The 27,172-nt window shown below is 42.3% G+C and overlaps 1 protein-coding gene across 2 annotated transcripts; it reads right to left on the bottom strand.

Moving 5' to 3' along the window:
* Nucleotides 1–438: 438 nt before the first annotated feature.
* On the bottom strand, nt 439–25,470 carry MBTPS1 (membrane bound transcription factor peptidase, site 1). Of its 2 annotated transcripts, none has more exons than XM_042886021.1 (23): nt 25,412–25,470; nt 23,984–24,476; nt 22,379–22,636; nt 21,762–21,965; nt 21,336–21,446; nt 19,994–20,103; nt 19,498–19,614; nt 18,462–18,529; nt 17,750–17,852; nt 16,836–16,987; nt 15,811–15,972; nt 15,099–15,243; nt 13,910–14,098; nt 13,117–13,289; nt 12,084–12,199; nt 10,339–10,495; nt 9,369–9,493; nt 7,929–8,006; nt 5,241–5,381; nt 3,429–3,560; nt 2,807–2,933; nt 1,994–2,124; nt 439–1,251 (listed from the first exon to the last, which is right to left on the bottom strand). In XM_042886021.1, the coding sequence occupies exons 2-23, from the start codon at nt 24,168–24,170 to the stop codon at nt 1,055–1,057; spliced, it is 3,183 nt and encodes a 1,060-aa protein (XP_042741955.1). In that variant the 5' UTR covers nt 24,171–24,476; nt 25,412–25,470; the 3' UTR covers nt 439–1,054. The 2 variants fall into 2 exon arrangements, with proteins under 2 accessions (XP_042741955.1, XP_042741956.1); XM_042886022.1 differs by lacking the exon at nt 25,412–25,470 and adding an exon at nt 25,353–25,375.
* Nucleotides 25,471–27,172: the final 1,702 nt, after the last annotated feature.

Here is a 27,172-nt window from a genome sequence, read left to right as displayed (position 1 = left end):
CCACCTCCCACACTAGCACAGCAGCCCCGTGTGGGGTTCCTGCAGGCCTTGGTGCTCCCTAGCTGGCATTCTTTCCCCCTTCTCCCACTTCCTGCGGCACCTCAGCCCCCAGGCTGAGCCACATGCTGGGCTGGCAGCTTCACCCACTGCTGGGCCTCTTTGCAGGCGCCCTCCTCTCCATCTATGATAGCAAAGCTGTCTTTTGCACAGTTACCTTTGTCTAACTGTCATCAGAGGTACAAAGGTGTGAATAAACCTTGTTTCAGACTGTCAAAGTCCCCAGCACCCTGGTGCATATTCGTTTTAAGGACAAAGACAGAGGGGACAGAAGGGAAGGAGTGAAAATTTTCACTATTCAACGATCTGCTCTCTGACAGGCAGCAGGAAGACAGCCGTGCAGCACTCTGTCTGAGCTTCGTATATTGATGCACCTATTGCTGCTGCCTGAGATAACGTATTTATTGAAAATCTGCTTCACCAACAATGGTGAAATCATGACCAAAAATTACAAAACATCATAGTAGTTGGCTTTATAAAAATAAACTGCAGAACTATGTCAAACTGATTTGTACTAGTCTCTCCTGCCCCCTCCCTCTTTTGATGAAGTAAGTTACACTCTTCAGCGTTAAACCATTCTAGAAAATTGCATCCTATCCAAAAAATGCACTTGTGTTTCCTTAGCAGAGGTCCTTAAAGTGACTTTTCCCCCCGCCCTCCCCAACAATAAATATAGAAAATAGCCTCTAAACAAATAAATTTTAGTTTGGTCAGCTTACAAAAAAAGGTCCATTTTCCCCCTCGTGGGATATGCAGTGACGAAGCAGCCTGTTCAACAGCGTTTGAGTCTTTGGTGGGCATGGCTGCTTAAACTGCAGTTTATGTACAGATGATCAGCTGAGGTCCTTTTTTTCTCTCCAGAAGCCAAAGAGTGTGAGATGATGTCAGATGTACATCGCCAGTACGATCACCACGTTTGCTGCACCTGTGCTGGGAGCCATCAACCATCCAGGAAAGCAACCAGTGACAGGAGGTCATCTTTGGCAGGCAAGAGCTTTCACACCGAAGGCGTCTTTGGTGGATGGACCTGCTGCATGAGCTGCGGCCGCTTCACTCGCGGCTTCCGTCTCTTTGGCCTGCTTTTTGCTTTGTTGATCTGCACCACAAAGAACGCCAGAACCACCATGGCCCCAAGAAAAGCAAAGACTGGAATAGTCTGTCCCACGTCCTGGTTGTACCGCCCGGGCATTATACCTGGAGAGGCAAGGAGGTTTGCGGCCACACGAGCCACAATCAGATTACATTTCAGACAGGAAGATTAACAACTGCAGACCAATTAGCAGAAGTAAGACAGGATGCTAACTAACTTCACAGAAAAGTACCAGCATTTCCACCTTGACCTACTTGCGAACATGCAAACATAACCCAGATTTCCCTTATAACAAGAACCTTCTGTTCCTCATGCTGCAAGAGAAGTGATTCTGCTGCTGCTCTGGAGATCGCGCTAGCACATGGTGAGGACAAACTACACAAGCCCTCCTGTTTAAAGGCATCATTTGGACTTGCTGCTCAGACTGAGAAAAGAACGTGTGTGAAGCTTTAAGAGGCTTCCAGCGGGACACGGCACCAAGCTTGTAAGGAGCTGCTCCAAGTGCTCTACGCTGTCAGTGCAACACCTTCCCCAAAGCACTGCTCTAGTTCTCTTGGACTCTGCGAGGAATTCTTATCAGCAGGAGTTATCATCACACCTCCCAAGGACAGGAACTGCTGCTGCCTACTACTGGTGTCAAAACAAACCTGGGCTGGCCAAAGACCACTTATCAGAATCTTCCCCTCTGTATGCACACATGGCTCCTTTCAAAAATATTTCTCTGAGACTTCATCAGTCAGTCTTATACAACACAACCATGCTGACATTTGCATTTTTTCCACAACTGAAAGGAAATACATCTTCCCTTGACCTAAAATACTACCTTTCAAATCTTTCAGTACATACCTCCAGGAATGTCCCATGCTCCACTTTCTCCAGGGGACAGTGGTCTCACCTGGGGTCGGTTCTGTCGAAAACTGGGCAGAGCCACTTTATCAAGGTCAATTGACAGTAACTTTTGATGTTTCCAAAGGTTGCTAGAAGAAATGTAAAGATGGAGATGTCCGCCCACTTACTTCAGTAACGCAAGGAATTTTGCAGAAACATGCATAGAAAGTGACAGCTGAAACCTACCAGCTACTCATAACTTGGACCTGAATGATAATCCCATACGCTCTTTGGGTTTTGCAGCTTACAGGCCTCCCAAGTTCCATTCAGATGTCACAGGGATGCAACTAGATCACACTTATTTATTAGCAACTGCCTTCCGTGCATGCAGACTAGCAGACATTATCACTAGGAGCTCTGCAGACAAGCATGGGCTATGTGCTGGCGCATTTACCTGCTAGTGACTGACAAATTATACACTGGAAGGCAGAGTTAGGAGAGCTGTCCCAGGAAGTGCTTCAGTAAACTATTTCAAAGGCATGATGGATTTAAGCCAGCCCTTGAACTTTAAGTTGGAATCACTCAATCATAAAAAGGCATTGACTTGTGAAGCTATTTTTAAAATCTGTTCCACAAAATACAGCTTAACTATCAGGTGAGTCAGAATTATTCACTGAAGTGGCATTAATCACTATTTCCTCTTTACAATCTCGTCTTTCTCTAGGAAAGGAATTCCAGCTGTCCTTTTCAAAAGCAGATGAAACAAATAATTTTCAAGCTGAACTTGGAAGCCAGACTTCTTGTAGAATTTTAAGACAGATGCACACTAACCTTGGAGCAGTTTCATTCAGGGGCTGCGGTTTGGCCCAGGAGAGATGAGGACAAGCAGGAAGGGAACGGGGTTTCGGGTCTCCCAAGTGAGCCTCGAGCACCTTTGAGTATCGATGGAGATGGTTACCTGCGATCCACAGCAGACACACTGCGTCAGAAACACAGTTCCCAACATTTGCCTCCAGCTAAATGGAGCTGCTGTAACATCAGGAGCCATTCACAGTAATGACTCACAGCTGAATCTGAGTTAGAACCGTTAGTTCTTATTAAGGGTATTACCGTACAAATTATTAACCGTACAAAACAGTAAAGACTCTGCCCCTACAATAAGCCAAGTTTTGCTGGCCAACACCTGAGACCAGATTTTATGCACAGCCTGTAGCCAGTACCTAGAATACCTCCCAGCAGCACGGAGGCACTGAGAATAGTTCTGCGAGCAGAACATTTTCTTTAGTCAAATGATAGTATCATCACAGATCCCTAGAGCTTGAAGGTGCTCTCTTCTAGTAAAACACCAGAGCTCATCCCAAGCTAACCTTACTGTCAAAGCCTGCGTGGGTCTTTCTAACTTCCACTCAGACCCCCATCGGCTGCAGGCTCTGCTCACAAGTAAGGCTCTCACCTTCCATCCGCTCCGGGAGAGAACTGCCCTCTCCTGACGGCGGCCGCTGTCGGTTTTCAGAATGGCTGAGACTCGGAGGCGTCACGCCGTAGGAAGTGTACTGCAGGAGGGAATCCAGGAGCCAAAAGCAATCTGTGGGTTTCATAGACCCGAGCCCCAGAACAGAATGTGCATTGTTACATTTCAGACGGCTCATCTTACTGGTAAGAAGTGTATCGTCACATTCAGAAGCACAAGTAGTTTCTCATTCTTGTTATTCTCCTTCTGAAGTTCTAAGCCTAAATCCAGCAAGATGCAACCGCCAACCACTCCTCCTCCATCAATACAAAGACACAAAAATAATCTATTCACTCTTAAAATACCTTCTTGTCTTCTGTACCAAATGAGGCTTTTTGGGGAACAAGTCATCAAATGGCAGGTTTCAAATGCAGGAATTCTAGTATGGGCAAGGCCATCCAACCCCCTGAAAAAATTAGGGGGTTTTCCACTGTGGAAACACGGGGAAGCTGAGAGCTTCTGTTACCTTTTGTTATCGTTTTTATGATGGAAAAAGAGAAGCAACCCTTTAAGAGGATAAAATAATACCTTGCAAAGAAAATTAAGAACTAGGCAGTGTTTTCAGTGGAAAGTTATAACTCCTTTGCTTTCTCAAGCTTAGTATGAAAAAATAAACTAAAAAAGAAAAGGAAAAGATTCTGACTACATCTCAGCTAAAGGAAAAGCAGCTATGGGATAGACCAGTCTGGGAACCAACATCACAGTATACTTCATCATGGTTTTCCTTTGCATTTCAATGGCATTTGCTCCAGAAAAACTACTGCCTTCCATCCAGAGCCACCCCTGCTGAGCAAGCACTCCACCTGGTTAACCTCACAATTGCCTGCAATTTCCATTTCAGAAGTGGAATGACATCTTACCACCTATTTCCACTGCCGCAAACAACTTTCCTCAGATCCTCTCCTGCCAGGGAATACTTGGCTGGGAACAAGAATTAATCTTCATAATCCTGGTGTCCCTCCCCTTTGATTCTTAAAGAGGTCAATCAGATTTTAAGGATTTAGATTCACAAATGTGAGGAATTTACTTCAGTTAAAGCAACCGATGTCTCTACAGGAGACATAGCTGGTTCACAACTTAAAGCCAACTTTGAAGGATTTGAGAGCCTTCCCCTTTTTCCTGTACCACAGCTCACACTGAATTTAACAGCATTAGGAAAGTCACAAAGCACCATTCTCTACTAAAGCTCCACATCTTCACTAATGCTAAATGCTCTCAATAAACCACAGCACGCAGAGGAGGCACTGCTATGGTGTTACAGAAGGGGACACTGCAAAGGGATGAGAAATTGCAAAAGAAAACTCATAGTGGTATGTAACATTCTGAAATGCAACGGGGAAAAACAAACAAAGAGGTCTGCTAATGTCCCTTCACAACTTCAAGCATGCATTCACACTTCCTGGAAACAAAAACACTGCAAAGAAGGAAAAAAAAAACAAACACAAAACCAACCAATCAAACAGAAAACATTAAAATCAACACATAGGTCATCTGTAATGGAAAAACAGGCCTGAGGTGTATAGGGGGAAAACGCTCCCACTCCTCAGAAGCCATTTAACATGCAAGCATTCTTTTGTTCCAGCTGCAGTTACACCATTTTCAGCAGAGTTCTGCAGAAACAAGATTAATAACCAAGCAGGAACTGTTTAGAGATTCCCTAGAAAAGAGCTATTTCTGGTGGCAGCTGTTACTAGCCCTCAGGACACTTGCCTGGTTAAGAAAAGCATTCCCTCCTGTGTGTCAAAGCATACACACCTTTCTGTCGATGGCTGTCATCCAGGCAGTTCGAGTCACCGTACAGAACGATCCTGCCACCACCTTCGGAAGGAACTTGGTAAAGTCCCAAAATAGGAACATTTTCAATGACAGCAGTCTCCTGTTTTAAAACTTCAAGACCTGAAGCAAAGCACACACAAATCTCACTGCCTGAAAAGAAACACCGGTTAGTCTACACCGCAAACTTACAAATGCCATCATGCCACTCTTCACGCCACGCACTTATGAGAAGTGTGCTTTAAAAAAGCTATGTTACAATAAAAAAGAAGCTGCTCCAAGACCCTGATCATGAAGCTTTCTGCTGATACTGATGTTTTCTTACTTCTGTGGAGAACTGAAAACAGAACTCTCATGGATCATCTTCAATGTTCTTGAATAAAAAAATCCTAATATTTTCACAAACGAGTTTTAAACCGAAGCGATCTGCCTTAAAAACCCTTTTACGTTGTTTTAGCCCTTCTATAGAAAGCTACACGCAGTATCTTAAAAATCAGCCATCACAGTGCACACTGCTCTTTGCTGACTTATTTGCTGTCATGTCTATCTACTGCTACAAGAAAATCTACTACACAACAAGAAAAGAGAATAGAGACATTCCATGAACTATGACATCTGTCTGCTAACAGCAGCTGTGAGATGAGGGCTCTGACTGAACTTGTTTACAGAAGCAATTCAGAGGAAGTCTGCCTTAAAGCCTGCTGGGATTGCATTTCAGCAACTCTGCAGCACTGCCTTGCCTTGCACTTTGTCTGTTCTCCTTTCAATTTATGAACAAAGAAAGGTATGGTCTAGTAAGGATACATATTCCCAATGAACAAAAGAAACATGGATTTTCCACTGCTCGTCCCCACTTGGGCCAATTGCAGCTGCCCCCCAACCCCAGGCACTCTTGCAGCCAGCAGGTAGAGCCCTGCCCTGCTCCCCAGATCGGCTTCTTCTGAAACACTTGCACCACTGTCACAGACAGCAATTTTTGAAGTATCATTTACAAGTCTGCCTCTGAAAGTATGGCAAATAACCGAATAATAAACTGGCAGCTTAAAACGTGTTTGTGAAACATTTACTGCGGTAACTCAGACGATCAGCAAATGGAAAAGATGGGAAAAAAAAGCAACCAAAGGAAGGCCTCTCGGTATGGATTTGTGATTGCAGCAAAACCCAGAGGGCACAGCTGTAAGCTCCCTTTGTATCTCACAGGTATTATATCTCCAGTGAACTGAAGGCTGCCATGAACAGCGAGAACCATTTAGTTTTCTCATGAAATGAAAGCCATTTTCAGATTAAAGGTTTCCCATCTCTGTCACCCGCTTCAAAATCCAAATTAAGATGACCAGCTTCAAATGCTAAGTATTTAGGTTGCCTTTACTTTTTACACTGTCTTCGAAGAGCAGAACCAAAACACAGAGCTCTTTTCTTTCATGAACTGGAACGAAAAGTATTCAACAGAGAAAGCAGGTGCAGCAGGCTACCTGTCAAACACACTGCCTCTCTTCTTCTCCCATTCTAAGACAACCGCGTCATCGCCATACAGCATTTCAGGGATACCGTCTGCTTTCCCAAAGATTCACATGAGTGAGCTCCTTACTGTTCCAGAAAATGTCTCCACTAGCCCTTAAAACATTATTTTTCTGTACATCGCCTACTGCCATTACAGCTCTGAATCACTACCCCATAAATAAGATGCTACAATAAAGCTAAAGAGAAAGGACAAGCACAGAGAACTCCTCCGGTCTGAAAGCACAGCCTTCCTATGAGCCTAAAACGTTTCCCTGGGCAGATACCAGTAGGAGACACTTTGTCTAACAAAATCCTCCTTACCTCTATCTTTAGATCATCATGGCTACCCAAACACTCATACCAAATTTGGCAGTGATTGGATTAATTCTACGTATGGACATAGCTCAATATCATTTACAATTTGTGAGAGACATGGACAAGAACAATCCTTTCCCCCTGGAGACACATACAACACACACACAGGCAGATGTGTTTACATACAGCAAATATAACAAAAGACTGCATATGTACATTTTGATATTGCTGTAATGTATGTAAAAAATATATGCTGCCACATTGCAGCTTCCTGTTAGCCAGCTAGACGAAACAAAAAAATACCTATAACAGAATCACAGAATGACACAGAAGGGACCTTCAAACCCATCCAGTTCCAACTCCCTGCCATGGCACAGGGCCTCCCCCGAGCTCAGGCTGCCCAGAGCTCCATCCAGCCTGGCCTCGTGCACCTTGAGAGGTGGCACACGCACATGTTCTATGGGCAGCAGTGCCAGGGCCTCACCATCCCCTTAGTAAAAAAATTCCTCCTAACACCTAACCTAAATTTCCCTTCATTTAGTTTAAAGCCATTCCTCCAAGTCATACCACGTAAAAGACCAGTCTCTCTCCTGTTTACGAGCTCCTTTCAAGCACTGGAAGGCTGCAATGAGGCCCCCCTGGAGTTGTGTATTGTCCAGGCTGAACAAGCCTAGCTCCCCCAGCCTGTCTTTGTGGAAGATGTACTCCAGGCCTCCTTCAGTACATTCTCAATCCAGCCTTATCCTTTCAATGCATTTTTCACTCCACAGTTCTTACACCTTTAGATTTTGTAACTTTGCTTTTCAACTACAAAATACAACTTAAAACACGGAGAAAAGAGAAGGAAAAGCATACCTTGATCCTTAAAAGTCTGTGCAATTACGATGCCATCTTCTGGAAACTTGGCAATACTGCATCCTGATGCATAATTCACTGAAAGACAACACAAAATTGCCTTTGCAGACAAAAAAATTACACCTTCCCACCATAACTCTGTCAGCTGTCAAAACAGGCACAGAAAAAACTCCAGGACATTTTCTCTGGATCTGTGTATTTTGAACATGTATTCACACACAAGGCATTCCTAAGCACAGGTTCACCTCGCTTTCAAACCTTTCTGTTTAGTACATTTTTTGAACTGAAAAGCTTCACCAACCACAAAAAGAAATACAGTAGTTCACACTAACGTTCATCATTCATAGAGAGAACCTGTCTCCTTCAATCAATACTGGAGAGTGCACAGAGCCCTCAGTTCTGGTGCCTTCTCCGTTCACATACACATTCCAATGAACTGGTCAGAAGATTTAGAAACAAAGCATGAAAACATCAAGTGACTTGGTCAGAAAAAAAAGGACACTGGCTAGACCTAGAAAGCCTGAAAACAATTAGGTCATGGGGCCTGTGCCCTGTGAACTTGAAAACAGTAAAGCATACTAACTTCAGGATACTGCAGTGCAAAAGATAACAAGAATAGGAATTCATGAAGCATCTCAGGCTGCTGAGACACGTCTAAATTGGAATATTCCAAGGAAAGTCTCCCCACTGATTTTCTTCCTCCACCATTTCAAATTTTTACTAACCACAAAAGTAAAACCACAACGAAGCTGAAGGCCTCGTCCTGGCAACTAGTTTGTAGTACATACAGACAATACCTCAAGAATATAATTCAATGAACTGCACCTGGAATTCGACCGTGAAGAAAGGTTGACGGAACTGGGCTTATTTAGCTTGGAGAAGAGGAGGCTCTGGGGAGACCTTACCGTGGCCTTCCAGTGCTTGAAGGGAGTTTGTAAACAGGAGGGGGAACAGCTGTTTGTGAAGGTGGGTAGTGATAGGACAAGAGGAATAGTTTTAAAGTGAGACAGGGGAGGTTTAGGTTGGATATCAGGAGGAAGTTTTTCCCCCAGAGGGTGGTGAGGCACTGGCACAGGTTGCCCAAGGAGGCTGTGGATGCCCCATCCCTGCAGGCATTCGAGGCCAGGCTGGATGTGGCTCTGGGCAGCCTGGGCTGCTGGTTGTCGACCTGCACATAGCAGGGGGTTGGAACTGGATGAGCACTGTGCTCCTTTTCAACCCTGGCCATTCTACAATTTTATATAATCAGAACATTTGTTATCTCATCTGAAAATGAATCAGTATAGGAGGTAATCATTTAAGCACACTTATTAAACTCTTTTCACTCACTCTCAAAGCAGCTCCCTTGACTCTCATTCAAGCTGATCCTCACAGAAACAACAGAATTCTCCAAACAAGGTCCTGCTCAAAGGCTGCACAGACAATGACTCCAGTACTCACTTTCATGACTTGCCATGGTAAAATCGCCTTCATACAGCCCATCACTGAAGGCCATGTTCCAGACAGAAAGCAGATCATTTAGAGCTGGTATATTAGCACCTCCAGTATCAGGCATCCACCACTGCCTATAAACAGAGAGGGTAACAGAATTTATTAGTACACAGAATGTACTCCTAGAGCTTGTAATACAAAAAATCCTTTACATCCAGATTTTTTCCGAGTCCCTTAAATAATGAACTGTATCTCAAAGCCTCACTTAACTACAGGAGCACACAAGCAGCTCTTCCTCTTTGACACCTATGCTTCTGAACAGAAGTAAAAATAATGGTGCAAAGTTCTCAGTACATTCCAGTTTCCTACATAAATTTGCTAGGAAAAAAAAAAAAAGTCAGTCCTAGCTTATCTATTCAACAATGATGAAGCAAAACTCACAGTCGTGTCACTTGCTTCTAGCATTTCTTCTGAAGCAAAGTGTTACTTGCTCCCAAGCTGCAGATCTTTCAAGCTTACCATGAAACACATGGCAACTACATTAATTAGGAGGGTCTTTTTCACCACTGTTGATATTAGTTTATTTCCCCTTACATATCATACTGGAGTTCTTCCAGCATCGGGTGCACAGTCCAGTAATACAGTTTGCAAGCTGCATGTGCTTTTTATTCTGTTCTCCAAAGTAAAAACACACCCATTTTTCTTTGCTAGTCTCCAATCTCTTACTTCTTTCTATTGTAAATGTTTTTCTGACTTTAAAAGATTACATTACCAAGAGAGGGGCTCACAACAATGATAGTATTCTCCTTCAACTTTGCAGCTTAAGGTCAGTGCTACTTGAGGCATTTCTTAGAGGCAGCGTAAGAAGCAGTGCAGGCGATTAAATACAATTATCACATGCAGAATCTTTAGGACAGAACATCCACAAAATAGCAATTTTATGACATTTATTTCACAGAGAAATGAAAGAAACAGATACCTTGTGTTCTCATCATAAAACTTGACTTTTCTCATTACAGATGTGTTGTACCAGTCACTGAACACGATAAGTGAAAGTCCATTATCAACATCCCTCCTCAGCTTGGTGATCTCTTCAGGAAAATACTCTTCCTCACTGTCCACCATCAGTAAAGTCCCTGCATACAAAAGCAAAAATAGTGCTCGTGCTAACGTGATTGCTATTACTGCAACCCATGCAGAAGTTAACACAAATGAACGTTTTGCACTTTTTCTGCACGACTGGAAAGAACAAACAAACAAGTAGCTTACTCCTAAATATCAAGCCATTTCACTTCTTCCCTACCTGATTGCCTAGAGAGGTGGTGGAATTTCCATTCTCAGGGATAATGTAAATCTTGGCTAGTTAAGGATCTGGATGATGGGGCTGGAACAAGATGACTGTTAAGGCCCCTTCCAACCTGAGCCATTCTGTGAGAAGTCAGAGGAGCTGGACTTAAGAGACAATAATCTCTGCTACCTTAACTGTAGTGTCATTGTATACCAACTACAGTCTGAAGACAAAATCATTCATGTTTCAGAGGTGCCAGCAAACACCAGGATCACAGGAATGTCCTGCTACCTGTTCTACTTGCAAAGCCTCATTCTGCACCGTTCGTAAGATTGGAAGAAATTTCCCTGCTTCGTTAAATCTATTCCCATGAAAGTACAACTCTGAAGTAATTCTATTTATAAACATATTAAGAATTACATTATTTGCCCCCAGCTGCTTCTTTACCATGGTTTTACCAGAGTTGTGATTAGAAGCCTTCTATTCAAGTTTTTTCTTCATTTCATTTAACAAATTTGTTCCAACTTCCACCTGCATTCCTATTCTCTTCCCTCCTTCACCTCTACCTACTCACACTCTTCAGAGACAGAAAGCACTCATATCCCAGATCAGTCTATTCTAGCAATCCAAAAGCCAAGTCTTCTAGTCTCCTAGTTTCTCCATTCTCCTAAGCAGAAATGTGAGTTGTGGTTGACAAAACTACCCATGCAGAGCAGGCTTGTCCTTGTGGTGCCCTTTCAACAATCTAGGAGTCTCAGGACAGAAACTACTCCATTATGCTTTTACAGGCTACCTTTGCTGTCTTCAGTTGTGCATCTGCTAACTCAGAAAGCAACCGTACAACATTTATCAAGGAAAAAAGAAAGCCTACTACTGACATTTACAGAACTAAAAACCTGTCAGGAAACTGCACCCTCACTTCACAATCTACTGAAGAACATCTTAGCCCAGAAGAGAAGATGGTCCTTTTGGAGTCAGGGCCAACTAGAGGATCACCTGGGAGCAGAAAAGATCTCAGACAGCTCAGTTTGCTCCCTGCCTGGCAATTCTACCACATCTCCAAACCAAACACAGAAGAAATAAACCACACTGGTCTGCCAGCATATAGTAGGAATGCAGTAATTCCCCACTATTTTATCTATCCACAAATACCCATGTTTCAAAATAGCACTGCTGAGGAAAAAAACAAACAAACAAACAAACAAAAAACAGAACGGACATTCTCAATTCAAGTCTACAATTCACCCATGCTTCATTTTAACTTGCAAAAATCTTTTGCAAGTTAAAATCTCCACAGAACTGAAAACAGAGGGCTTCTCTCCTCATTTTTTCAAGATAACCACAGAGATCTGTACTCATTCACCAGAGTCCCAAGTAAGCCTCTGCAGCAGCACTTTACACTACTTAACATTAGCACATAAATAACACACGCTTACCATACTGACTTGCATCAAAACATGTAAATGGGGAACCAAGAACCTCAACAAAGTAACCCATGCTTCTTAGGTGCTGATACATGTCCCTGAAGTTTGTGTGGATATGGTCACCATTCCTTAGGAAAAGACAGAAGAAAAATGTTGAAGACATTCAAATTTGGCATGCAGAAACTTGATTTAAATCCTCTAATTACAGATTATTTCCTAGACCTTTTTCTAAAAGGACGTTTTTTTTTGTTCAAGGGATAGTCTGTGGTTTCCAAGCACCATCTCCTCTTGCAATTTTTTTCCTAACAGTAGTTCCAAGTGCTACAGAAGCAATACAGTCAAAGTTAGAGAGTGAGAATGTCCCTTAAAAAGCACAGCTCTGTAAGTTTGCACCACATCACATAGGAACACTGCTGTATTACAATGAGCTAGGACTTTCACAGGACTTCCTCCTTGCTGAGGAGTCTGTAAGAACAGCTTTAACTATCAGCTGGAGGGAGCACACAGGATGACCTGCAATTGCTGGAACTCAGAAGGGAAGTTCCCCTCTACTTGTCCTATCTCCATGTTCCGAGCAGATTCACAAAAGCAAGTCTCATTCACTGATCCAATTCATCTACATTTATACATTTTCTATATGTTTGGATGCCTTCCCTTTCCATCCACGAAGAACTACAGGTCAGCCACTCTTTATTTTGGTAAGTGAATGCCAAAGTGGCTAATTAAGTGTTCCCCTCAATTCCCTGGGAGAAATCAGGGCAAAAAGGAAAAAATTTACACCACGAAAGCAAAACAACTGCATCCTAAATGTTTAAAAAGCTTTTCATTTTAAATGAATCAAAACCACAGAGAGCAATAATAATAATTAAAAAAAAATGCACAGAGAAAAAGCATGCAGAAGCTAAGAGTTTTCATGGATTTATTGTAAAAGAAACTTCCACGCCACACTGAATAAGGTCAGGGCTCTCTGGCACTGAGTGACATTATTAGACATCATTAACACGCAGTCAAGAAGTACTGATTTAATAGAACCTGAGATAAATACCAATCTAGCGGATCATTCTTCATCCTCAAATTATCCCTGGGGAAGTAGCCTGGTGGATAACGGAGATTATGATACTGATCCCAAAGGACTCGCTTACTGCGAGGCGGAGTAGGAATAATCTTCACTTTTATTGGCAGCTTCACCGTCGAGGTCTGCTCCGCACCGCTCTTAGACTGAAGGACAGAACGAACCACGTGAAATGATTTCCCCCTACAGAAATGTTCACCAACTGCGGACTGTAAGGGACTGGAAAAACAGAGGTACCTGCTGTATTGTTACTCACCAGTACTGCCAACTAAGGAGAACAAGAGACGACTTCTGCCTTAAATCACCTTACTCCATTTCCTACACTCAACTGCTTTTATTTCCACTCGGAACATAGAACACTCTAAATATGCTACAACTGTAATTTGGTTCAACTGTTCAAAACCTTAAAGTCTTCTCAGGAATAGTTAACCAGGGGTCTGGCAAAACAACATTTAAGTCATCTCTTTTTCAAACCCATTACTCAGAATTCATAATAAATAAATGCAAATCTCACAGACACGCTTTCTAAAAACACTATAGCATATTCAATTCAAAGGTTAATCCTGCTCTCAGTTTTAAGGATTATTAATTGTACTTTTCAGTACTCTGATCACTATCTAACTTATGCTTCACATTACAGGACTAGAGACGCCCCGTACAAACAAGGGTTTGTAGTGAAGGAATTTTAATTAAAACTACCACCATCATCCCTCCTCCCTTTCACCTCAAACCCCTCATCCCCCCAAAAAACCAAACCAGAACTAACCTTATTTTCTGCAGGGGATGACACTGTGATCATAACATGCCCTTGAGCAACGCCTTCCCAAGATGCTGCTTTCTTTGCTACAGAGATAGAAATTGCCAAGTATCCAGACCAAGGCCATAACACAGGGGAATAGGAGAAAGCCACTTCAATGTTATCCCCATTTTGTGGGAGATAGGGTTGCCAGTCTGGCTGTTAAAGAAGAAAACTGAACATTGGTAAAACAGTCTTTGCAGTCAGAATCATCAAATCTCATTCTTCTGAAGATTATGCCAAATTTCAAAATGTACATAAACCCAAAAGATCCGTGCTGTGACAGTGCATCAACCCAACCACACCCAGAGTGTAGACTTCCCAGAGGAAGGACTCCAGGAAGATCTATGAAAAGCACACTAAGTGCACCCAGTTTAACATTTTGCCGTCCTGTACAAAAAAAAAAAACATTGGCAAAGACATGAAATTTCCATTCTATAACAAAAATGGTTATGGCTGTAAGAGACTCAGGCTGATTACAATGGCTGTCTTTAAGCACGACCATCAGCTAGTCATAAGAGCTCCTATGCTCTTAAGCATAAGTTTAAATCTAAAACAGACCAACAGACCTCAGGATTCACAGTAAGATGTTGAAATGAAGCTCATTTACACTGGCTAGAGTCTTGGATAGAAGATTTTCCCAGTTCATGGATCTCTTTTATGTTTACTCTTCAAAAAAAAAAAAAATTCTCCCTAGTCAATCAACAAATTCAACATTACTGGCATACAGTAATGCAACAGATTTTGCAGCGGGCCTTGAGATGTCAACACATTCAGGTCATTCTGACCCCAGTCAAGAGTCATAATTTGTAACATCAGGATCCTTTTCAGAGATTTCTTATGCTCACACAAAAGATCCAGAAGATCTTAAATGCTAGCAAAGAATATAAAGAAATCTCTAAGTACCTGTCATTCAAAACTGGTTTTACAGAGACAAAACACTACACGCCCCTGAAACCAGTGCATTGCTGGAACCTGCAGATAGCTCATGGGGACAAATCAAGCTCGGGTCATCCCTTAAAACAAATGTTCTGCGTCTCCTGCTCTCACCACACTTGGTGAGAATGCTTGTATGTTCCATCAAATTCATGAGCTGAAGTAGTCCTTCCTAGGAAGCTTTATGAATATAGTTGGGTCTTGGAAGAACATCCAGTCTTACCTTGTCTATAATTCTCCCAGTGACTCCCATACCATTAAGAATAGTAACATTCACAATGGCTGGCATGCCTCCATAATATATGGGCTGTGAACAGTAAGGCCACATGTAGGGACATTCCGTCAAGTCAATATAGCTTGGACTCAAACTGCAGGAAGGACAGAGGAGGCAAAATTTAACAAAAAAAAGAGCAAACAACAACAAGTAGAAGTACAAGCCACTACACAAAACTGACATATGAAAAAATTACTGACAAAGCATGCTAGTCACAGCTCATCTCCCTTCTCAAATGCGTCCTAAAATCTTCCCTTCCCCTTTTTTTTCTTTAAGATTTGAGAGTGTTTTGTTTTGTGATTTTTTTTTTTTCCTACAAAGGAAAAGAAACTTCAGCACGGCGAAAATGTTCTTCCGGAAAACTGAGATGTAATTACTGCTCCATTTTCTTCTAGGTTGCATTATGAATAATGCCAGAGAGTTAAATTGAGCCTAGAAAGAAAGTAAATTTAGCTCTGAGACTTCAAGCTCTAACATGGGTAGAAAACACAGTGATTTTTCATTGCCTCTCCTGTCAAAATTCACACTTCCTCATCTATTCAAGTTCACTTTGTTGCACAAGCATAGATTGCCCAACTGTACTACATGCACATCATCTGCTCTCTTGAAGAAATATAGCAGATTATAGTGTACTGTTGATTAATTGAGGATTAAAATTAACCTGGCCTGTGGTTTATAGCTGTTGAGGATCTGATAAGCTCTCAGAAGATCCAACTTGCCATGTCCTTGTTCAAACATGTTGACTCCAGGAAGTCTACGTGCTGATGCAATAAGTGCCTGCTTCATACTTGCTGGATTCACCATTTCACGCTTCTGAACTGTGCTGAAATGGGAAACAATGGGTCATTTCAGGTGGCCTTCATTACAGTTTCTAGCTAGCCTTGTTTACGTTTTGCCTCAAGGTTCTGTTGTTTCATTTAAAGAAAATGCCAGTAAAATTAGGTGGCTGCATACAACATCTACTTGATTTCTCCTTGCAACAGTTGAAGATGGAAACAAGAGTGACAACTTTATGACACGTCTCTTGAAAACGTTGTATCAATTTTTCTCCTTACAGCACTGCCCCATGACCAGTAGTCACTGTATTTGCTAAGTGAAAGATTCTGAATATCCAAGCCCTTGTAAGGCCACCTTCTGTTGCATAGCTCATTTGAGGTTTTGGACAGATTTTTTCAAATAAAGTTTCTTATCCCTGAGTAGCAATAGTGACAAACACAAAGCAGAAACTTGTAACTCCTACCTTCCTTTCAAACTCTTCCGTGTGCAGTAGGTGAGTTACACAACTGGGTTAGTTATGGTTACACAACCATAAAAGCCCTACATACTATAGAACAAGTGTTCAGTTATCAGCTACAGGTGCCTACTTTGAACACCTATTCTTTTACAACAGGAAAAACAAAAGCAACTAAATATCACCAAACATTTAACAAAATTACTTTGTAAAACTGTTCTCCCTAGCTATATTTTCAAATACCTAACTATTCAAAACAATCCTCAGGCTTTTCCCAGGAAAGTTAGAGCCAGTCAGACACGATCATGTCTCAGGTAGAACAACACCAATTCCATCCCTCGAGTTTGTTTTCCTACATGTAAATGCAATCTATTTTCATTTGGTGGATCCTCTTAAGAGTTTCTTATTGGCCTCCTGCATCTGCATCTTCTAAGGGGCTGTGACTAAAGGCTTACCTTACTAACAATGTGACAGCACCTGCCACTACAGGAGATGCTACACTTGTCCCAGAAAGAGAGCGGCATCCACCTTTCATACCAGAACCTCTCACTCCAGAGCCGTAGGTAACAATATCAGGCTTCACTCTACCGTAACCTCCAGGCAGCTCCTGTGAAAGAAAATGGATGGATCAGTGTCCTGATACATAATGAACTGGTTGTTTCATTTAATTACTTAAACAAACTAATGCAAATAATTCAGAAGTAAAATTATCACTGAATCAGCTGGGGTTCAGCATCACAGATATCAAGGAACACCTAAAGGCGGACTGAAGCCATTTACTGCAACTCCTCAGTGTGTCGACCCGGGAAAGGTATGTCAACAAACCCTCCACTATCTAAGTTAAGAATGAAACTACTGACAAAACAATCACCCCTCTGCTGCCAGCTAATGAGAAGCAGCACAAAGGAAAGAAGTACATCAGTCTTCAATCAAGATCACAACGCAAACTCATATGAAATCGCATGTGCAGTACATGAAACTCAGTTCAACAGTCAGCTGCAAACAGAAAGGATATCAAATATGCACAGTGTTACATATGGCATCTGGAAAGGCTAAGAGTTTTCTATTAAACAAAGGACAAGAGCAGAGATCTGCCCATACAGGGCACTGTAATTCAAACGATACTTGGCATTTTACAAGTATAACTAGAATGTCAAAAGTGGTCAACATGCATGATAAATGATGAGTATTAAGCTTCTTGCTTCAGGTCTTTCATCAATCTCTTACGATTCTGATATTCCATGTAAATTTTTACCACTGTTTATGCCACAAACATCAGCTGCATGACATTATCTCTCTGAAAAAGGCTCCCTTCTTAAAATCTTTATTCTAGCTACAGAAGCAGCTGGCCGCTGTGCGAGCATCTTACCCAAGTGGTCATTCCCCTAGATGAAAAGCGAGCTATGTTATCTTCAAAGTCAATGCCACCTACTCCAATCACATCCATCTGGTCAGCAGGGTTATTGAGAGTCCTACAACAAGTTGAGAGTTGGCAGGACAATAATTATTAAAAAAAAACTAAGACCACCATTAAAGCCATAAATTTATACTGAAAACAAACACTGCCATCAAATTTTTGTCAGCCATTCATTCTAATCCACACAGAAACAAATTTTGGTCCTCCCTGATATCGTTATGTTCTACGACTAAAAGCAACTTTTCAAGCACTTGGTAACTCCAAAACTTACACTACCAAACCACTTTTCTTCCAGACCCAACAAAATCTGATTTTAGGCATTTATTTTAGAAATACACTGCTAAGCATTCTGGCTTGAGCATTCTGTGTTCTTTAAGCCTTATGTGTACTCAAAGATGTCTGCTCATACTAGTGCAGCAGTACCAGTCAGAGTTCTGTCATTCCTTTCCTAACTTTTCACTGCCTGAATAAAAAATAGTCACTTAATTGAACAAGGTACTTTAAGGCAAATGATGAGACAGAGGAGGATGTCTAACTTAGGTCACTTTCTATAAATACAATATAGCAAGAAGGAGAAGAAAATACCCTCCAGTCCAAACACAACTGCTTTCAAAAACATAAAACATCACACCTGCTCTTCTTTAAGGTGATCTCTGAAACTTACCCATACAGTGGGCCATCATTGCCAATAGCAGAGACCATGATCACGTTGTTGGCTGTCAGTTCCCATACCTACAAAAAAATTAACATTTTTAATAATGTTCTTCTGCCGAAGAAGGGACTTTGAGAACAAACGCAGACTCCGTGGGGCATGATGTAAGCAACTGATTAGCCTACCTCCCTTTCTTACCGAGACTTACAAAACACACACATCTCACTGGTATATTCAGTGCTAAGTGCAAGCAATTCTTGAGATTACATGATCAATAACGGCCATCACAGCTTCACTGCTAACTGCACTTACTCAGGTTGCATCAAAGGAAAAACTGCCTGTAAGAAAACACTCCAGAAGCACAAATCAATTCCCTCCAAAAATTGCTCAGGAGCGAGTACTAAAGTCACTGTCAAACCAAATTTCAATGCAGACTGTCATTAAAAAAAAAAAAAAAAAGAACTTTTTAAGCACCCTTATTACCTTTTTCAGAGAAAGATTTTGTCCTTTTAACATAATTCACTTACTGATTTTCAAGTACATATCAACAAGTCACGGAACCATGACAATGACAAATCCCTAATTCCATCTTAGCCTGAAACAAGTCTACAATTACAAAGCTGAATCGACTACCTGTACTTTTTACTTATTCGTTTTTAACGACTTTTTCATTTTTAGCATGAGATAAATCAATCATGCAGAGATTTGAAAAAGCAGAGCTGGATTTCAGTTAAGTTTCTTCCAGTAGGGCTCTAGTTAGTTGCCTGCTTGTCAGTCATGCCTCCTGGCAGTACGTGCAGTGTTTTGTAACAGGTCATATTTCTCCAGCTCTGTGAATACTTGTGAGTTCGTGCCGGTTTCTTTTTCACCCATTCCCTAAAGATACACCTAAGAGCCTGTAAAACTGCACAGAATTTCTCTCATGCACAAGAAACTCCTCAGAACTGACTGCGGAACCAGAACTTAACAGGAGCAGTGGTAAACAAGCAGCTCTGCAAGTCCAGGGATACAAACACGGCCATGGGAGCTTTTCCTTCCTCATACCAACCTTGTCAACAAATGGATGATCCATGAAGTCTGGTCCACCAATACTTAGATTCAACACATCTATCTTCTTTAGAATTGCATAATTGAAGGCATCCAGAAACCAAGATGTGTACGAGACCTACATAAGAAAGTAAAAACTACCATTGGAAAATCCAGCAATTCCATGACAGTACAGGCTTCAGAGAGAGACATGAAACAACACAAAAATAAAGCACAAAACTAACACTGGTCTACTAGGATTTATAGTGCTCAGTATATTTATGAGACTGTTTTAACACTACGCAAATGAGACTTCCACACACATAATTTCTGAAGAATATACCAGATTTGGTAAGAAATCTGGTAGTAACCTTTTAGATAGAATAAACAGTATCTGTATCACACACGTAAAACAAAATATATCAACATTTACAAGCACTTGCAGCATTCCCCGAGAAAAGGGTTTGAGCAGTATTTATCTGGAAAGACATACATTAAAACACCTTTAAAACAGCTACCTGGTTATTGGTGAACACTCTAAAAATGTGCAGTTCTGCATTTGGAGCAAACCCCTGGCATTCTCTCATGCTGGCTATCACACCTGCTACAAAAGTTCCGTGGCCTAAACCTATGACAGACAGAAGGTAACAAAATGAGATGTTAGAAGCCAAACCATTTCATTTTCACTCATTTTCAGTGTTAATCAATGCCTGTAATAAAATCACATCAATCCAACAGACTTCAGAACAAACTGCAAACACTTGGTTCAATCCTCATCTTTTTGAAACAAACTTTGGTACTGAGTTTAGAGAGGCCAGAACTACCAGCACTATCTACCTAGACAACCAGCTGATGAAACCCAGAGTGACACACTTCTAATTGCTGCCAATGACATCAAGACTCACACAAGACAATAATTAGAGAACAAGATTATTTTGGCAAATGTAAGATACAAGGCCAATATAGGTTTATGTAAACTTCTTAGAATTTTTTTTTTAATCTGGATTCTGCAACAATCACACTTTGTTAAGGGTGAAAAATTAGACAAGAAAGCATATTTTTCACTGTCCTCAAAAAATAACACTCTTTTTGCTTTCTGGGACTGCCTGCACTATACTTACACGCTCAAAATCTGCCTGCCCAGTAACAGTCTGGGCACAGGTCCTACTAGAAAGTGCAAACAAAAGAATGCAATCACAGCCACAATGCACAGAAACACCATGCGTGATGTAACTATGGAGATGCACTAAAGGCCAAGCAAGATATGCATATACACTGAACTCTAAATGCATTAAATTGCCAGCTTACTCACTGACCAAGACCATATGAAATCAATATCTGTGAAAGCATACGGTCATTACAGCTGACACATGAAAAACAAACACAAACATGCTGCAGAAAATCAAAGGGTTTTCTGAATCTTGATTGGCATAAACCAGCACAGCATCTGTTGATGAGAACTATATAAATTAGAAAAAACAGTACAGCAAGCTCCCAACACTCAAATTAGCTTAGGACTGCACAGTGAAGAAGGAAAATATTCTCTCTTCTAAGTATGGAAACACATACGCAGTGAGAAACAGCAAAATGCATTTTTTCTTCCCCTGACATTCTTCAAAAGCTACTGCGAAATGCCATATGTGATTCAAGGGAGACACAAGCAACATCCTCCTGGAGTCTTTGTATTATTTGTTGAATTTGATAAAGAGTACAAAACTTTCCTGATACTGCAAAATTAAGCTTAAAATCTCAAGATACACAGCTTCAATAAATGTTAGCATCCCATCAGCAATAGTAGTTTTACAACACGAAACAGCACACTGTCAGGAACTCTCTCACCAACAGCACACAGTAACTCACCGTCATCCAAGGTTCTCTCGTTAGTCCAGTTCGTTCTCTCCTTTACATTTTTGAAATGTGGATGTTTCTCACTCAGTCCAGTGTCAAACACTGCTACTCTTACACCAGCACCTGTGACAATAAAGGATTGATTTTTCTGATTCAGCTTCACAACTAATGTGTTCAGTCAAGTGAATGAGAACTTTTATGCTCAATGTACTACACGCTTCGCAGACTTACTAACTTGTGGCTCTAAAGCAAACTTCCTGTTCCATTGCAGAAATTCAACCAAAGATTCTAAACAGAACTACTTCCTCTTCAGAACAGTATGCACACACACACAAAGAGCACTCTGTAACAGCGCACTGAAAACAAAGCATTGCTCAACCTTTACGGCACTGGCATCCAATGAGATCAATACATGTAAGCCAATAAACAACAGCATACCTGTGTAACCCATCTGCCAGAGGACATCTGCCTGCAAAGTCTGAGCAACTTGGCGAGGGATAGCTCTCAACAAACGCCTGCTTGAATGTCGACCTGTTGCATGCCAGAAGCCAGAACCTAGGGAAAGACTTGCCCTTCTCAAGGGACGAGACGACTGCCATTTTTGAGTCCATCTGGTTTCATTGCAGTGCAACACAGGATCAGCTACACAGAATTAAAATTAAGGAGAAAAAAAAAAAACTATGAGGAAAAAGACATAAAATTTTTGTTTATGCAAGTATCCACATCACAACTGTTACAGCAAAGATTTTAGACAAGTAACCATTTTTTCCAGATGTATTAATGCCTTCAATAAGCGAAAGCTTCATTTTTTCCTACAATACAGGCCAATAAGCTCTGTTAACTGACTATTGCAGAAGAAATGTCTCTATACTGTGGATGGACTCATCACCACGCTTTTAGAAAGGTACAGCAAGATACCTAGATAATTTCAAAGGCAAAGGAACAGAATACTGCAAGTTAAAGAAAAACTGCAGGGCACTTTTCATTTGTGTAATGCTAAGCTAGAATTTAACTCTCCAAAGCAGATCTCATGCAAACTCATAAAAATTACTTACAGTCCGAATATTTGAGCGATCGGAACACCTTCCGCTGAGGAGTCACTCGCTTGATGTTTGGATGATCTTCCAGTGTCAGCACGCCATCCTTCTGTTTCTCGTTGATCTGAATCACCTCAAAATCACTCGGATAGTCGCTGGCTGGGTTGTTGCGAGGTACAATCCTCCAGTTCTCAATATCACTGCTTTTTAGTGCACTTGAAATAAACTTACTTCTAGCTTTAGCTGTGAAGTATCCATTAAAAGCCACAATATACTCTGGAACAAGAGTACAGTTTATCAGAACCAATGTTCAAAGCAGCCTAGTCATGCACTCAAGTTACTGAATATTTCTTTCTCTTTATTCAAAGCAAATAGGCACCATTTGAGGCACTTTTTTGTTTTTTGCTTTACAGGTCTGATATTTATTTCTGTACTACTTAAAGTTTGTGCATGATGAAGCGCTTAAAATATGATAAAGGTCCCCAAAATGAAGGCAGAATTGTGATAGCACAGAAAAGTGAGCGGGGTGAACACAGGAGAGGGAACGACGTATTGAGTTTTAGGGAAATTACTGACACCAGCTTCGACATGCACAGAGGATGTCTGTGGATGACTAGCTGGTCCCAAGAGTCCCTCGATCCGGGTAACTTGTGGGTGGAACAGAGACCCATCATGCAGTGCCACAATCACCTCAACAAGCCCTCTGTTAGCTAATGGACAACATGCCATTACCAACATTGCGTGTGAATGCTCAGGCACACACACAGCTCCACTATGGGAACAGATCTATTATCTATGACCATGACAAACTGAAGACAGTTTAGACACTGACTTCTGATAGAGTAAAATTTGTTTGTTTGTTACATGAAACTACAGGCTCAAACACAGCAGAGACGTTGTCAAAAATGGCATCTGTGCATTCTATAAGAACCACAGATGTTAAGTGCTGATTGTTCATCCTTCTTCCACAATGCTTAGCCATTCATACAGCACACCTACATTACATTTATCCCACAGTTCTACACGTACACAGCTGCCACACCAACACAGATTGCACTCTATACAATGGCATCTGTCCTCCTTTGACATTCTGTTCAGCATTGCAGACCATATTCAATTCAGCACCCATTTTATTTGCTCCTCTCTACGGTTATCCTTTGCCCTCTCAGGATTGATACCAGCCTCAGCTTGCCTTTCATTTGCTCTCTCTGCACTTACTTTGCTACTTTTCCACAAACGTATTATTGCTTTCAAACATTTTTCACAGAAAAAAACCCAAAACCACACATACTTCCCCTTGTCTTTCTCATTCTACTGAGTGTGTAAAACAAAAAGCTACGAAACCACAGCTAAGTGACCATGCTGGCTCACCTGAACCTCCACGCTCTATTTCCACTTTTAACATACTCCTTACTAACCCCCCTCTTCCTTTTCCTTGTTCTTCATATTCTGTGTCCAGTTAAACCATGAACCTTCATAAAATTCTTTCTCAGTCTGAATGCAGATAATTTAGATGTTCCACCCATGCCTCTGAATATTACCATTGCACAAATGCCACGATTCATTAACACTAACTTCAGCATCACATGGATTTATTTATTTTTAACTGCTCAACTCTATTACCATGCTCCACGACTGTCGAAGAGAACTCCACTTTCAAAGTCAGGCGAGAACATCCAGGACATATTTGAGCCTCATGAGAGGAATTCCCTAGTCTGGTACTGAAGTGTTTTTTGCCACAGAGTAAAATAACAACCAGAACAAACGAGATGTTTGCAAACTTCATGGTCATAGAAGAAAATGGTTTCATTCCAAGAATTTCATATATTCAATTCACACTCTTCTTCTTTATAAACTAGTTCATTTTCGTTTCAGAAAACGTTGATTTCACTGTGCCGTTCAACTGGATATTCTTAAAGCTGTGTCCGAAGCAAGTACAGATTTCATTGTCTTTTGAGGTAAAGCCTAATAAACAGGCTCATTTCTTTCTACGTTTCTTCTCCATTTTGTATTAAATGATTCGGTCACTCACGATATGGTAGCTGAGTCCTGTACTCCATTTCAGAGAGCAAAGTTAACTCCCTAGAAGAATTAGCTAAGTGGTTTACAAGCTGACCTGCAAGGCAACACAGCAAATAGTTACATCCACATTTATGTAAAATGCAGAGCCTGAAAAAGCCCAAAAGGCAGATTCCTTCAGCAGTTAGCCTTAGAAAGAATAAAGAAACAGTTTCATTTAGTAACTTTTCAAGAACACTTGAGTCTCTTCCTGGTTCACACCAGGTATCTCTGAGATACTCAAGTATTAACTTGGCAGTAGAGCAGATAACAGGGACAACTGAACTCTACTGCCCTTCACAAAAGCGGAATAAAAATGACTGATACGCAAGGCATACGCAAGGAAAAAATAAAAGCAAAATGAAGCATGATAGAAACTGTCCATGCGTGCTTCAGGAAGCGTGGTGGTGGGTTGTCTCTACTCAGGAACACAGACTATGTAGATAATGCTCTGGCATGTAATTTGACACAAAGAGCAGCAGGCTGAACGTCTATTCCTGCAGCTGGCAAGGACAAGAAATACCATCACAGCAAGCAAATTTTTAGTTCCTAGGCTTGAAAGAGATTATTGTTATGAAAGGAGGCTTTCAGGCTTTCCTGAGCAGGACCATGGCTAACACAACAGGGCACCTGAGAAAACGGGCTGGGTTTGCGTAACAGTGAGAAATTAAAGAACAATGTGGAAAACGTTTTTCACGTGGAGGAGCAGCCTCTTCCTGTCCTGTTCCAAGGTGGAATTCAAGAAACACTGCGATGCAATCCTGAACCAACAACATACAGTGGAAAGGCCGTGAGAAGATAAAGGAAGAAGAACCATTCTGCCCGGGCTGCCCCACAGCCCGATGCACTGCCCAGCACTCCCGCAGGTCGCAATGCCCGGCATGGGCGGTCACACCGCAAGTCCCTACCGCGACCGGGGCTGTTATCGCCTCACCGGGCACGAAGCAGCGCCGGGGCCGCCGTCCCACCCGCTCTCCCGCCCGCCGCGCTCACCGTGCCGCAGCCGCCTCCGGGCCCGCCGCCGCCATTTTGTGCAATGTTTACCTCAGCGCTCTCGCGAGAGTCCCGGCTCTGCGTGAGGGGCGGGCGCATGCGCACTGCGCCGCTGGGTGTGGGGCGTAGGGTTGCGTGCTGGCGGTGTGTTTTACCGTCTAAGGGAAGGTTGTGTTCTTCTGCGTACTGAAAATAATTATAAAATCAAAGAATTGTTTGTTATCATGTTTGAGGACATGACTGAATAGGGTTTAATGCCTCTGAGGGAATGTTAGGGTATGTTGTTGGTGGGTGGGAGTGACAAACAAGCCCCACTAGGAATACAGCAATAGCTTCATAACGCCATTTAAGTCTTAGATTAAAAAAAAATAAGGAATTTTTCACTCGGCCCTCCTTAAGTCCCATTTTCAAGTACACGTACGTCATTGCAGATGTACTACGCGCTGCTAACACCATAAGTTGAAACAAACAGCTGAGAGTGTGGTCAGTTGTGGGCAGCACGAGCAGACATGGCCTGAGCCCACTTCCCTGTCAGCCGACTCCCTCCTTCCCCCAAAAAGTGGAGTGCTCGGCTGCAAGAATGCACTACGAACAAGTGGTAAAGAATCACAGAACCATTAAGATTGGCAAAAACCTCTCACATCCCCAGGTCCAACCCCAGCTGTCTCAGTGCCACATCCCCACGGCTCCGGGACACTCCAGGCACGGCAACTCCTCCACTCCCTGGGCAGCTGTGCCACTGCATCACTCCTGTGGAGAAGGAATTTTTCCTAATATCCAACCTGACCCTCCCCTGGTGCAACGTGAGGCCACCACCTCTCGCCCTGTCGCCGTTACCTGGGAGCAGAGGCTGACATCCCCTCCCACAGCCTCCTGTCAGGGCTGCAGAGCTCTGCCCTGAGCTCCTCTTCTCCACGCTGACCCACCCCATTCCCTCAGCCGCTCCCACAGCACTGTGCTCAGACCCCTCACAGCTCCGCTCCCTTCCCTGGGCATACTCCAGGACCTCCACGTCTTTCCTGCACACAGGGGCCCAGCACTCAGCACAGCACTGAGGCGTGCCCCCAGCAGTGCCGTACAGACTGAAACGATCAGAAATGAGTTCATCCCACTCAAGGATCAGAAGATCTGAGCCTCAGTAGAGCAGCTTATTTGTCTTCCCAGGCTGGCTTGCAGGTTCGCCTGCAGTGTGCTGAGCCCAGCATCCAGGCAGTGCTGCTGGAGTTTAGGCGCAGACGTGGGCTGCCTACTCCATGCTATTTGCCTGAACACAATCAGAGCTGCTCCAAAAGTAATGCCATCTGCCCCATAACATCAGAGGCAGATGCTGATGGTATGGCAATGGAAGTCAAATCTTCCCACCAATATCCCATTACATGTTGTTGCCACATGACATATGGCAGCAGAAGGGCAGTCTGACAGAATGGTGCCTGACATGGAAGTGCAGATGAGGCATAGGGATGCGACTGAATTCCTCCATGTGAAAAAAAAAAAATGGCACTAACATTCACTGATGTTTGTTGAGTGTTTATGGCAACCGCACAGTGGATGTAGCACAGTGAGGGGTGGGTGGTACATTTTATCAGTGGTCACCACCCCTAGAGCAAGCTTTCTTCACAGCTGGGCTGCAAAGGCAGCCAAAAACTGTTTTCTGAAAAATTTATTAAGAGGAAATGAATCTGTTTAAATGGGCAACAGCCTGAGAGGAGCTCTATCCTAAAGACATAGTGCTGTGTATAAAATGCTGCACAGTTATTTTCA

The sequence above is a fragment of the Lagopus leucura genome, unplaced genomic scaffold (assembly GCF_019238085.1).
Source record: "Lagopus leucura isolate 7727_CA_CO unplaced genomic scaffold, USGS_WTPT01 Super-Scaffold_100054, whole genome shotgun sequence".
Taxonomy (NCBI): domain Eukaryota; kingdom Metazoa; phylum Chordata; class Aves; order Galliformes; family Phasianidae; genus Lagopus; species Lagopus leucura.
This window is presented reverse-complemented; position numbering and strand designations above follow the sequence as displayed.